This window comes from Echiichthys vipera (genome assembly GCF_963691815.1).
Source record: "Echiichthys vipera genome assembly, chromosome: 11".
Lineage (NCBI taxonomy): Eukaryota > Metazoa > Chordata > Actinopteri > Perciformes > Trachinidae > Echiichthys > Echiichthys vipera.
Genome location: NC_139836.1, coordinates 17,067,999 through 17,080,699, shown reverse-complemented (window position 1 = coordinate 17,080,699; position 12,701 = coordinate 17,067,999). Strand labels below are relative to the sequence as shown.

General features: G+C 39.2%; 2 protein-coding genes across 3 annotated transcripts; one reads left to right on the top strand and one right to left on the bottom strand.

Annotated features, from left to right (window-relative positions):
- Positions 1-95: 95 nt before the first annotated feature.
- On the bottom strand, positions 96-6,749 carry cutc (cutC copper transporter homolog (E. coli)). Of its 2 annotated transcripts, XM_083922626.1 has the most exons (10): positions 6,614-6,749; positions 6,431-6,509; positions 5,979-6,038; positions 5,676-5,885; positions 4,552-4,587; positions 4,229-4,362; positions 4,065-4,092; positions 3,872-3,977; positions 3,713-3,785; positions 96-303 (listed from the first exon to the last, which is right to left on the bottom strand). In XM_083922626.1, the coding sequence occupies exons 2-10, from the start codon at positions 6,498-6,500 to the stop codon at positions 271-273; spliced, it is 750 nt and encodes a 249-aa protein (XP_083778752.1). In that variant the 5' UTR covers positions 6,501-6,509; positions 6,614-6,749; the 3' UTR covers positions 96-270. The 2 variants fall into 2 exon arrangements, with proteins under 2 accessions (XP_083778752.1, XP_083778751.1); XM_083922625.1 differs by lacking the exon at positions 96-303 and having other exon boundaries at positions 3,206-3,785.
- Positions 6,750-7,446: 697 nt separating this feature from the next.
- Positions 7,447-11,467, top strand: cox15 (cytochrome c oxidase assembly homolog 15 (yeast)). The gene is made up of 9 exons (XM_083923148.1): positions 7,447-7,625; positions 8,444-8,634; positions 8,729-8,851; positions 9,195-9,381; positions 9,482-9,649; positions 9,793-9,874; positions 10,208-10,362; positions 10,518-10,631; positions 10,715-11,467. The coding sequence occupies exons 1-9, from the start codon at positions 7,551-7,553 to the stop codon at positions 10,844-10,846; spliced, it is 1,227 nt and encodes a 408-aa protein (XP_083779274.1). The 5' UTR covers positions 7,447-7,550; the 3' UTR covers positions 10,847-11,467.
- The last annotated feature ends 1,234 nt before the right edge of the window (positions 11,468-12,701 follow it).

Below are 12,701 nucleotides of genomic sequence, written 5' to 3'. Positions count from 1 at the left end.
GCCTCTCGCCTTCTGCTCCACTTCTGCAGAGCTCACTTCAAATGCTCCTTCTCTCTCCTAAATCCACCGACACTCCAGAGACAATTGCAGGATGTGACACTGAGGGAGCAATGAGGCCTTTAAGAAGAAACCAATCCTTGCAGTCTCCTTGTCCAGGGAAAAGACTGAAGTGTGCCTGGGATGTGCTGAATTTATGTGAAGAGCAGATGGGTTAATGCTTAACTTGAGTCTTGATTTCTTTCTTTTAAGGCAGAAGATGTTAGAGTGTTGTCATCTAGTAGTCCTCTGTGACTCGTTTGATGTCTGCAAGAAGCACACACACATCGCCGTCCTCTTTGATAGGTAAATCAGAAAATACTGCCTTGCTCCAGCCCACAGGCACTCCTCAATGCCCAGATATGTCTAAAGTTCAACATTTCAGGCAGATGGCTTCATGTAAGAGAAAAAGAATGAAAGAGGGAGATAGAGGGAGGGCTGTTTTTCCTCGTGTTAGGGGAATGGCCCGCCAAAAAAGGGAATGTGTTTAGGGAAGGGGGAGGAGTGGGCTCATTAGTCCTTTTTTCCTGTTGTGTTTTCACTTCTACTCTGCATGCCTTGACTTTCTATAGACTGAGACCCACGTTCAGGTCACATCAGATTAGTTTCAGGCAATCATACATTCGAATCAGCTACAGTACATACAGTACAAGACCAAAATCTAAACTGTTGTGCTGATGTGCAAAAGGGGTTTTCTTTATGTGCCATGTTGAGGGGGCTATCGTTTTAAAGAGTGCTCTAGAGGTTAATTGCTTCCGGACATAAGAACCCGCAGACCACCACAGAAACAAAGAATACTGCAGTTGGTGTGTATGTGTGAGTCTGTCTGTTTGGGAAGAAGGAGATGAACTCTTGACAGGAATTGAATCAACCCTATTCTATTGTTAAAGTAATGATCCATGTGTGCATGTCATTCAGTCTCATAAACCCAGAAGATGAAAACACTCAAGCATCTTTTCAGCTTAACAAGGTAAATTTCTAACAAAAAAAAATATTACATACAATATTAAATAGACACACAGAGGGGGGGAACATCCGTAAAGTCACAAGCCCTGGAAATGGGAGGGCCCAAGGAGACTGTCAGAAAAAAACAAATAGCCCTCTCTTCTAATACATGCTACAAGTATTGCAAGAAAAGAGGTTTGTGATAGTCACAGACTGGCAGCGATGAGGACGTTATAGCATAGCTCCTTTTCAGGTTTGTGTGTGTGTGTGTTTGTGTGTGTGTGTGTTTGTGTTTGTCAGTGAAGAGAGAGATTGATGAATGATATGTTTATACTGCATTTCCCTCCAATCTTTTCTATATAGTAGCACTATGAAAAAACCAGCAACAAAACCAGCAAAAACGTTTTTGATTACTTAACATGATTTGCTGTTAATTGCAGTACATCTCTGTAAATGCAGCCTTTAATGGTATGAAGGACTGTGTGTGAAAAGTCCCTGATTGAGTGTGATGACACTCCGACTGTGTGATGGTTAATAATTACATATTTGATAACACCACATGTTCATAATCTGGCTGACTCATTGTGTGTACAGCTCCAAGGACAGCCATGTGACCCTGGAAGACAGCCCTTTCACACTCAAAGAGGGAGGACCATTGTAACTTAATCTGATTTACAGCTATCAATGGTGCTTACATGACCTGTAATGATAATTAACCCTTAGTATCTACAGGCTCAAGCTGAATGTTTGCTTTAGAATAAAGTGGGACTTTAGCTCAAACTGGGAAAATGTTGAGGGGGAAGGCAAATGCAAAGTAGGGGTTGGGAAGGTCAGTTACAAATGTAGTGTTTACTTAATGGTGTAAATAAATATTTGCTAGAGATGAAAGTCAATCAAACAGGACAACAGAAAATGAATTGGTAAAAATTTTAGTAAATGAGTAATTCCTCATGTAACTTTTGCTTTCAGTTTCTTAAATGTAAATATTTTTATTTCTCAGTGTTCAATCTTAGAAATGTTCTATTTTTGGCCTAAAAAAACAAGTGCTTTGGATATGCCTGGGCCCTCAGAAATGTTATTTAAAAAAGAAATAATGCTGACATTTGATTGACTGAATGGTTGTTTGAAAATAAACATTAGTTGCAGCCTGTAGCCATAGTTGCAGGGATACTAGATTATATAGGTGGTCATGTCCACTCATACTTTCATTCTTCTAAACTGCTTTGACAAATGCAAATGTCTGTGAACCGATGAAAACACTGTGCATATATAAACCTTAAGTAAAATATTAAATATCAAACTCGGCTATGTGTGCTTGACCAGATAGCCAGATTCTAATAAACTTTTATTCTTAAGCTATCAAAATTTATTCTGATGTGATGTGTAGCAGTCTATTATAGACCAATTAATAAAACTGGTTTTCAACATAATGTGACCAAGACAAATCAGAGACTCATTCATTCATTCATCATTGAACCACAATGCAGTCATACATTTGTTGTGAAGACTTGAAAGATAAAAGGCACAATACAATAATGTTCTTCTATAGCTGATGGCCCTTTTCTAAGAAGTAGGTTTAGTAAAGTAACTGGATAACTCAATTAAAATAGGGTTAGGTTCATCCAGATGACTCAGTACACCTGTTTATGAAACATCCCCAGGATAGTTCCCTGTATGGGGTCAAAGAGTAACTTATGTTATGATGTTTATTAACATGTTACTGGGTTTATAGCACATAGTATTGATGCCCCATAAACAGTGTTTAAAATGACGTTTTTTTTTTAACAAGGTAAATTGTTCAAAGTAGTTGTGAGAGTTCATGTACGCAAATGAGGTTTATATCATGGTGTAAAAACGGTTTATAGTGTTATGACATCATCTTGTGTCTTATTTTACTGATTGTCCATTGATCCGCCCAATTGTAGAATGACATCACAGGTTCAATGACTCTCCCATGGTGTGACTTCAGTAAAGTCTGGTTATATATCAGTGAACATAAAGATAGTAGCATGACTCCAACCTTTTAGACCACGTTCACAAAAAGTAGACCTTGTGTAAAAAGCATGACTCTGCATTAGTATGGTCTAGTTCTTAAATTAAACCATCAAGAGACTGGTTTTGTAGGGTACATTGGCAATGAATGAAAGTGTACAGATTTTTTTAATACTTTAATTGAATTTTAAGAAAACTGAATCAAGTTACAATATTTCTGCCCTTTTAAAAAAACAAAGTACAGGAGGTCATGACTTTGCTTTATCCTCCACTGTCAATAGGTAGTGCTGTAGATAAAGACCAGGCAACTATATGGCAAATGGGGAACAAACTGTTTTGAAAACAGCAGCACCTTAGTTTTAAAAAGACAAGAATTTAGTATTTTATTACATTATTTCTGAGGCCACATAGAGGTGTATAAAAATAAAAGGAATTATTCACGGCTCTCCACTGTGATATACTTTGACTTTGATATCCCAGAAGGTTGCAGGGCTTTCCCTGAGCTCAAACTTTATAAACTTTACTTTTTCAAACAGTCGTTTGATGAGTGATTTTTTTAAAAAACGAAAACCGTTTGTGGCAGCTCTGAAATGTCTACTTATTCAGGGCTTTAGTAAAACAAAATATAGACATATCAGTGTAATTCCTCGTGACCACCTTTGAGGTATCTGTTTTGTTGTTATGATTGTCCAGTAATCATTTACAAGGTATTTCTGGCTATTGCATTAAGAGTGCGGACCTTGCTCACATCTGCCACCTTCAGGCCGTACTCGGGTGCTGAGAAAGCAGCTCCCATCGTCACACAGGTGTTCCTGCATATGGAAACATTATTAAACAGACAGCAACAACAAACAAGTTAATAACTTATATTCCTGGTGGTTGCGGGGGTCATACACACCTGAACTTCATGGCAGAATCCCTACCGGAGCGGGCTGAGCAGTGAAACTCTTGAGCCCCCGACCCCTCTAAAATTCTCTGCAGATTCCGCTCAGTGATACCCCCTCCTGTATTAACAGATATATATATAAATTAACAAATAATACCATAAAAAACATAAATACAGGTTACAAAAGAGAAGTAAAAGTACTAACCTGGCATGATGGCAATTCTCCCTTTAGCCTGTTGAGTGGAAGAAAACATGGTGAGTAGGATATAAGAATGGTTGGAGGGGAGAGACCCAAGCTGCTTACCTACAATGTATGCATACAATATTCTTGTATGCAAACACATGTGCACACATTTAATTCATACATACTTGATCAATGAGCCTTTTAATAAGAGGGAGTCCCTCCAAAGCAGAGTTGTCACAGCCGCTTGTCAACAGACGCTGGAACCCTGATGATATCAGAGTCTCCAGGGCAACCGCAGGGTCCCGAACCATGTCAAAAGCTGCAGCAGGATCAATATATGATTAATAACATGAGTTCAGAAGTCTCCAGAGGCACTGGTGAAATCCCTTTAAAGGCTATTATCCCATTGAAGCGTTGTTATATCTTTTCTTTTGTAGTTACTGGCAGCTTCAAAGGATTTCAAAAGATTTTTAAAGTCTACATGTGATTTAAAGGGGAATGATGTTACCTCGGTGGAAGGTGACAGGCAAAGGTCGAGCAGCAGCTATGGAGCGAAAGGAGGCAATCAGAATAATAAATGGAATGATACAAAACCTCAAACTACATGCATCAAAAGCAAAGTTGCAGCAAAAAAGCGTTTCACATTCAATTGCAATTTTCCAGCTTGGGATCAATAAAGTATTTCTATTCTCTTCTATTTAGAAGATTTGTAGGCTCCTTTTTGTGAGCCTACATGCTCTTTAGTGGCAGTGCAACATACTTTATTAAACCAAAACAGTTACTTTATTCTGTGGACTTTTGCGTCACTGCCAACACAATCTTATCATCTTTATTAAGGAGTATATACTTATCATTGCTGTAGGCGGAAACCTTGTACGTCCAAAACCAGTCCCTTTTCACAAATGTGAGTTTTTGCTGACAGCTTGAGGTTCCAATGGAGTTCCAAAATGTATTAACAATTTCTTTTTAATAGTTTTAATTGGTTAAAACTTAATGAAACCCACACACAGACGCTAAGAGTGACCAATAACACTGATGTATGACAAAATATGAATATACACGGTTTTTGCGGAAAAGCGATAATAAACAGATTTGTTTACGTTTTATTTTCAGGAAAAAGGTTGTAGCGTAAAATGTAAAAAAGTACTAACAATAACATTAATGCCTTTAATCTAAGGGTTCCAGTATGTCAGTTTGCATAATATACTGTAGATCCCTACAATGGGACTAGCAAAATGACATATAGCCATTGTTAATATTATTAGTTATAGCTCTGCTTTTCTTCTATGACATGTCAAAATGTCAACTGGTGATGTTTAGGTAAAATGCAATTTTAAATATATAGTATTTGTGTATATACTGCCACATTTTAATTCCATTTTGAGTCCAATATTCAAAAAAATAAACACATGGAATGCTGATTTGTTTGTTTATGTTTTGCCATTATTTATAAATGGCATTTTAGTAAGGAGGCAAGATATAGTACCCTGTAACGTCTGATTATAAGACAGTTCTGTTATCTAAACCTTGTATAATTGTACATCATGCACTGTTTATTAAGCATCTTGGATGTTTTTGTTTATTGCCTTGTAGGCCCATATACATGAGATCAATTAAACGAGCAAACAATACCCAGTAGCTCCATACAAAGCTCCGTGTCCACCTGGCCATCCTCTGTCAGGGCTCCCAACACTAGCCCGTCGGCCCCGTGGCTCTTCATCAGCTCTATGTCCTTCCTCATCACCTCCACTTCCTGGTCTGAGTACAGGAAGTCCCCCCCACGAGGCCGTATCATCACGTAGACTGGAATCTTTATATACTGCTTCACTATGTGCAGCAGACCTGTAGCAAAGTAAATAACGATGGCAAATGTGATGCTGACACAAGAGTTTGGGGTTGTGTATAAATGCCTGTACAGAAATGAACTGAGTTCACCTTGACTGGGAGTGAGTCCTCCCTCCAGAAGACTAGAGCACAGTTCAAGTCGACCTGCACCTGTCAGGAGAAAAATTAAATAACAAATCATGACAATTTAAGTGGAAGTAGGTAGTTTTCTGTCAAAAAAATAATAATAAATCATAATTCACATTTGCTGAAACCCACCATGAGACAAAGTGTGAAAAAGTCTCATTGTGCTGTCAGAATATAGTAAGTTTGAAATATGAAATATGAAAAAAGACATTTTTTGTTTGTCGTCGTTTTATTTTTTTGTTTGTTTTTTACAGTAAACGAGCTACTTCAGCTTTATAACTCAGCACTGAGTGCAGACTAGATCTGGCTGTGCTTCCGATTGACTGCAACCTTTGCCCCCTAAAAAAATACCTGTTACCTCTGGTGGGTTTAATAGGGGAAAAAGCACAACAGTGTTCACAAACGTTATTACCAACCTCCTCGTTCAGCATTAACAGCAGACTCCACGGAGTCCACACACACCTCCATTAATAAACCCTCTGCCATCCTGACAGTCTGGACAGTGAGACAGACAGGAACAGAAATAGATGAAGTGTGAATGTGTAAGCGAAAACCTCCACACCCCTTTAGCTAAAATGTTTTACTGCCACAGCAACTACCTGTCCAATCCACTTCCTATTGATTCATGGGCGCTTATAAGTCAACTGGAAAAGATATGAAGTCAATACATGTTGTTTGGGTAACTGGTCAACTTCAGCTCCTGCATTCAGCCGCTACAGTGGATCAGCGTTTCCCGGTTAGTTGAATTTCAAACATACGGTGTGACGGATGAGAGGTGCTACGCTGGTTATGCAGCACTACCGGGCCAGAGGGAGGAGGGTGACCGCCCATGCGGGATACGCCAGGACCCAAAACATGCACCAACCACGGATTCATTGGCTCTTGTAACAAACGGTGACCGCACATTGACATATTTTGATTAAATGTTTTCTGTCGCCCGTTTGACCTATTGTGAATATTGTCATTTAAAAACAAATACAAATTTTTTATTTTATTTTTATTTGTCTTATTATTTATTATTTTTTATTTATATATATAAATATTTTATTATTTTATTTTTTTTATATATACAATATATATATATATATATATATATATATATATATATATATATATATATATAATTTTAATTTATATTGTTTAGCTTTATTTTGGTATGTATTATTTGCCCAGTTGTCTTTTTTGGATGAATATCTATTTTTCATGATTGTCTGCTTGTTCTTAATCTGAAATAAAGATTTCTAAAATGAAAAAAAAGTCAGTTAAAAAACAACAACAGCAACAACAACAACCGCGAGGACGTGTTATCTCTAATACAACTTAGAAAACAATAAATAATACATATTTTTTTGTGTTTTCCGTCTAACAAAGGAAAAATAAAATCCGGATTCGCCCGTTGTGATGACGTCAGGGGGTCAAAGTTGAACGGTAGTTAAGCAACACCGTGTTGTAACAGCCCGTGGATGTCGGATAACGTTACATCCACAGCGTTTGGCTTTTAGCTTCCCCTGTTCCCACAACACTGCGGGCTCAAAGATGTTACTCTCCTCAGCACGGGCAGCGTTTTCTTGCGGTTACAGAGGGGCTGGCAAGGGATTTCAACAAAGCAGTGTGAGTATATAACTAGCTGCTAATATTAGCTAACGTTAGCTAGAGAGGCATGAAAAGGTCAGAACAGTTATGTATACATTCAGTATAATTATGACACGATGTGACAGTCAATTTTGAAAAGCTAACCCACCAGCCAACTCCTTTTTGTTTCACTTCGACGTTGTTTTTAACTTCTGCGTAAGTTTATTATGGCAATTATAACATGACCTGACTGCTTGTACTCTGCAGCAGTCACGTCCGCATGTATCAGTCTAACGTAACGGTAGATAATTTACCGTCCTCCTGTTATTCCCGCCTGACGTTACTGTTTATTGTCAAATTAGCGTTAGAGCCGGAAAATACGTATATGAAACGTTAATATAGTAATTATAACTACATTTCCCAACGACCAGTTGCATCAAACACACTCAACCTGCAGTCCTTATGTACAAAAATCTCTGTTACTGGTCATCAGGACAGACTAAATGTACCGGAAATGAGCGAGCTACGGAAGTGTCATGTAGGTGAATCCTGTGACATGGTCACAATAGAGCCTCCTCTATTCTGGAAATACTTTGAGATTTAGTTCACCTCAGATGTTGGGATGGAGTTAAGGTCAGGGCTGTGTGCAGGCAAGTTCCTCCACACTAAACTGGGAAAGCCATTTCTTTATTGATCTGGGTTCATGTAGGGGAAGATGTTGTTGTTGTTGTCGCCGTCACAAGGTTGAAAGCACACTTTTCTTTAAGACGTCATTGAATGCTGTAGATTTAAGAGGAAAATACATTTTTCTTGGCAAGTTAAAGTGACAGTTTCTCCCTGTCTATTGAAAACATCAGCGGAGTCCGCAGCTGCGACAATGGCTTGTGAAGAGAGCGCAGAGCACCATCACAGCAGAGGTCGGGGCCTCCTCCACCCAAGCAGCAGCAGCCACTGTCCCCAATGCGGCCACAAATCGCATAGTAGGACGCTGGTTACTTGGCTGCAGTGGGCTGGTGGTTGGGGCGATTGTCTTGGGTGGTGTCACAAGGTGAGGGGACTTAAAAGTGATGTCTGTAATAACAGTCCTCATATTCAAGTGGTTTTGATAGGTACTTACTGTATGTGCATTTTTTTTCAATCAGGCTAACAGAATCTGGGCTTTCCATGGTAGACTGGCATCTGGTGAGAGAGATGAAGCCGCCTCGGTCGCAAGCAGAGTGGGAGGCTGAGTTTTCCAAATACCAGCAGTTTCCTGAATTCAAAATGTGAGTTTACCTTGTCAATACACACTTTCACAGTATTAAAGGCACCTCATCACTAATGATAAAAACACAGGATTGTAACCACCATTTTTAAAATGGCTTGACATGTCTTTGAATTCTCTAATGCTAATGCTTGACAAAAACAAAATTTGAGTCTGTAATCTTTTTAAATGTTGTTAAGGTCATGTTGTCAGTTTTTTCACAGCAGTGGTTCTGGACACTGAATACAAACTGGCCAATATTTTATTTTAATGGGAAATGCACCGTTCCTCAGTGACATGTAGGAATCAAAAGTATGAGCCGGGTCTTTAGTTTGAAGATCATGTGTTGTCATTATTTTCCCCAGCATGAACCATGATATGACTCTGCCAGAGTTTAAGTTTATCTTCTACATGGAGTGGGGTCATCGTATGTGGGGAAGGCTGGTTGGACTTGCGTACATCCTCCCCACCGTTTACTTCTGGAGGAAAGGATACTTCACTCGCTCCATGAAGGGAAAAGTGATTGGGCTTTGTGGATTTGTCTTCTTCCAGGTAAGGGCACTGTTTTGTTGTTTTTTGGATGTCAATCCAACATCAGAAACACATGAATGACTGTATGTATGTATGTGTGTGTCTGTGTGTGTCATCTTAGGGCCTTTTGGGGTGGTACATGGTGAAAAGCGGTCTGGAGGAGAAGCCTGAGTCCTATGACATCCCGCGGGTCAGCCAGTATCGTCTTAGTGCTCATCTTGGTTCTGCCTTGTTGCTTTACTGCGCCAGTCTCTGGACAGGGCTCACTCTGCTGCGGCCTGCACACAAGGTACATACAGACAGCCTCTTCCCTACAGGCCACCTATGATAATATCTGTCTACATCTAAATTAATACAGTTCTCACCTTGGCCTGTTAGCAAATGTCACGCAGTTTGCAAGTTTTTGTATTCATTGCGGCACTTCTTTCCCAGTTGGCGGAAACCAAGCATCTCATGCAGCTCAGGAGGTTTGCCAAGGGTACTGGTGGACTCGTCTTCCTTACTGCTCTCTCAGGTACTGCTTGTCCTTGTGCAAATGCAACATCAAACAAATATGTGAAAGCATACAAAAATAGATTATTATAAGAATCTATGTAGGAGTGCTTTCAGTTTCAAGCCTCTTTGAGGATGCATATACTGTAGATCTTTAGCCAGTTTTCATATATGAGTTCAGTTCAATTTACTGAAGAGCATATTCAGAGAGTCTAGGAGAATATAAAAACCAGAACTAAAAAGTTAGTTCTTTTATTATTGTATGAAGTCTCACATAGCAGATTGATTAGATAGATATGAATGAAGTCTATATATGCAGTACATTTGCAAATATTTAAAAAATGCTTTGAAACAGGTGCGTTTGTTGCTGGTTTGGATGCTGGGCTGGTGTATAACTCCTTCCCTAAAATGGGAGATCGATGGATCCCAGATGATCTGCTGGCGTTCTCCCCAACTCTCAAGAATGTCTTTGAAAATCCCACAACTGTGCAGTTTGATCACAGAATTTTGGTATGTTATTATTTTTAAATGGAAATAACCTTTTTGGCAACCTTTCAACAGAAATGGAACTCTATTTGAACCCTTCTCCTAACCCATTGAATAATATGAGCGTCAGCGGTAGGTTAATGATGGTCCCCTGCATTTGTTTTCTTCTTTTTTTCTAGGCGATCTCTTCTTTGACCGCGATAACTGGCCTCTATCTTTTCTCAAGGAGGATGGTGCTGCCCAGGAGGGCTAAGATGGCCATCAACCTCCTCACAGCAATGGCCTATGGACAGGTAGGCTGTCAGTCAGCCCAGAAACATGTAGACTCCGTCTGTTACTCCTCTGTAAAACTGAACTCTCTGTTTGGGTTTTTCAGGTTGCCCTCGGTATCAGCACACTGTTACTGTATGTCCCCACTCCACTGGCAGCAACTCACCAGTCTGGCTCTGTGGCTCTTCTCTCACTGGCCATTTGGGTTCTGGCAGAGCTACGCAAGATGCCCAAGTAAATGCCTGCTCCTTTATGGACAAATCCAATCCCTACTAGCCACACCTCAAGTTTCTGGGAGCCTGCAGTGTCATTGTGAATGAGGCCTTGAGAAGAAAAAAACGATTAATTCATTTAAAACTGGAAATACATATGCATATGTTGAAGCATCTCTCCTGTGGTGCTGCAACATAACCATCATGTGGTGACATTGAATTATTTCATGACACAGTTATTAAAGCAAGAGTGGGAGTGCTGTTTGTGTGTCTTTGATACAAATAAGAATACATCAAGCTGTCAATGAGAAACTCACTTAAGCATTCGTGGATGCATGACAAATTAAACGAAGACATGCAAAAGCGAACACATTTCCAATTTCCCTCCAGCTTTAATGACACGGAAACATGATTTCCTTTGAAGGGTACGTATATGGTTTGAAATCTGCGAGACTTCTGCAGGAATATCTTGAGTAGACTGACAGTTTGTCTTCTTGTATGCAGTTTGTGGTGGCTCACCTGTTGCCTCGTGTCTTTTCATACACTGCCTGTTAGATGAATCAGATGTGGCTGTTGGGATTATGTGTATTATGTATATTTAAGTTATGAACCATTTCTTGCTGATGTGATAAAGAATTAAAGTGAAAAATATGAAAGAATCTTGGTTGTTGCTTTGTACTGTATCTAAAATGTAAGGCCATTATTTTAATAAAGACAATAATGTACATTGTGCACATATGTCTTTAAAATTCAATCACCAGTCCATTCTGCATAGTAACTGTGGTTTTTATTGTCTCTGTACAAAATATACACATTTTGAATACATAATGCGACCAGTTGAGGCTAGCTAACTAGACAGTCAGTACAACGGGTTAGTAGGTTTTCATTGTTCTAGAAACAGTACATGCGGGTATAGACAGGTTTGATTCGTGGTCAGGAATGGAAGTTAAAAACTATTGGCAAGGAACAATCAGAGCCAAACCAAATTTTCCACAGAAAAATAAAACCGAACAGGAAAATAAAACTGCAGGGTTGGAAGTGCATATTTTCATCAGGGCCTTAGTGCATCCTCATACTGTGCTCTGAGAGGATTGAGAGGTGGGATGGAAAGGTGTCGATAAGTGGTAGAGAACATTATTGCTAGTCCACGTCAGTCTGCTTTTAAAAGAAACTATAGCCTATTTAATTACGGCTTGAATAACTATTACTTACACCATCTTAGATTTAAGAATAGCTCCAGTATGAAAATAATACGTTTTTGCAAATTCTTCAAATGTCTTTCTAACAGGTTCACAACGAACTACACTTGTTCAGGTAAAACACATCACCACTTTACCAAATTGTATCTCTGATTGCCCCTTGCCCTACTTACTACACAGTATCTCCCTCTCTCTTCACCCACAGGTGGGCTATTTGTTTTAACTTAGGGTGGCTTTATATACCTCTTTATATCTTCTCTTTGGTGTTACAGAGATGGGGAGAATGTGAAATGAGGGGGGCATTAAAAAACCATGTCTCACGTAACAGTACACACATACATACTATGCCTCTTTGAAATTGAGCCTAATTAAATGCAACAAGGGTTTTTGATTTTTTCTTTTTTAAGTGGTAGAACCTGCTACAGCCACATGACATTTCCGATTACAAGAAGTTCACAAATACGATCTGCAATCTAATAAATTCCCCTTGAATGATGTATACTGATAAACTAGTACGACTGTGGAATGCCAGTCCAGTGTTGGTAGAAGCTGGGATGGTAAAACAGCTCAACTGTAGTGCAATCCCCACGTTGTGCTGCCTAATACCACACCATTGGGGATGCTAGAAAATGTACAACAGTCAATAGACAACTACTGTTAAGACTCTAATAGTTTGGAAGGC

Bases quoted from the DNA above. Each gene is read 5' to 3' on its own strand.
- cutc (XM_083922625.1), bottom strand. From the start codon at position 6,500: ATGGCAGAGGGTTTATTAATGGAGGTGTGTGTGGACTCCGTGGAGTCT. The intron at 5,886-5,978 runs GTGAACTCAGTT...ACTTTGCTACAG, and splicing joins AGGACTCACTCCCAGTCAAG to GTCTGCTGCACATAGTGAAG. The intron at 4,588-5,675 runs GTATTGTTTGCT...TTCGCTCCATAG, and splicing joins GCTTTGTATGGAGCTACTGG to CTGCTGCTCGACCTTTGCCT.
- cox15 (XM_083923148.1), top strand. From the start codon at position 7,551: ATGTTACTCTCCTCAGCACGGGCAGCGTTTTCTTGCGGTTACAGAGGG. The intron at 9,382-9,481 runs GTAAGGGCACTG...GTGTCATCTTAG, and splicing joins GTGGATTTGTCTTCTTCCAG to GGCCTTTTGGGGTGGTACAT. The intron at 10,363-10,517 runs GTATGTTATTAT...CTTTTTTTCTAG, and splicing joins AGTTTGATCACAGAATTTTG to GCGATCTCTTCTTTGACCGC.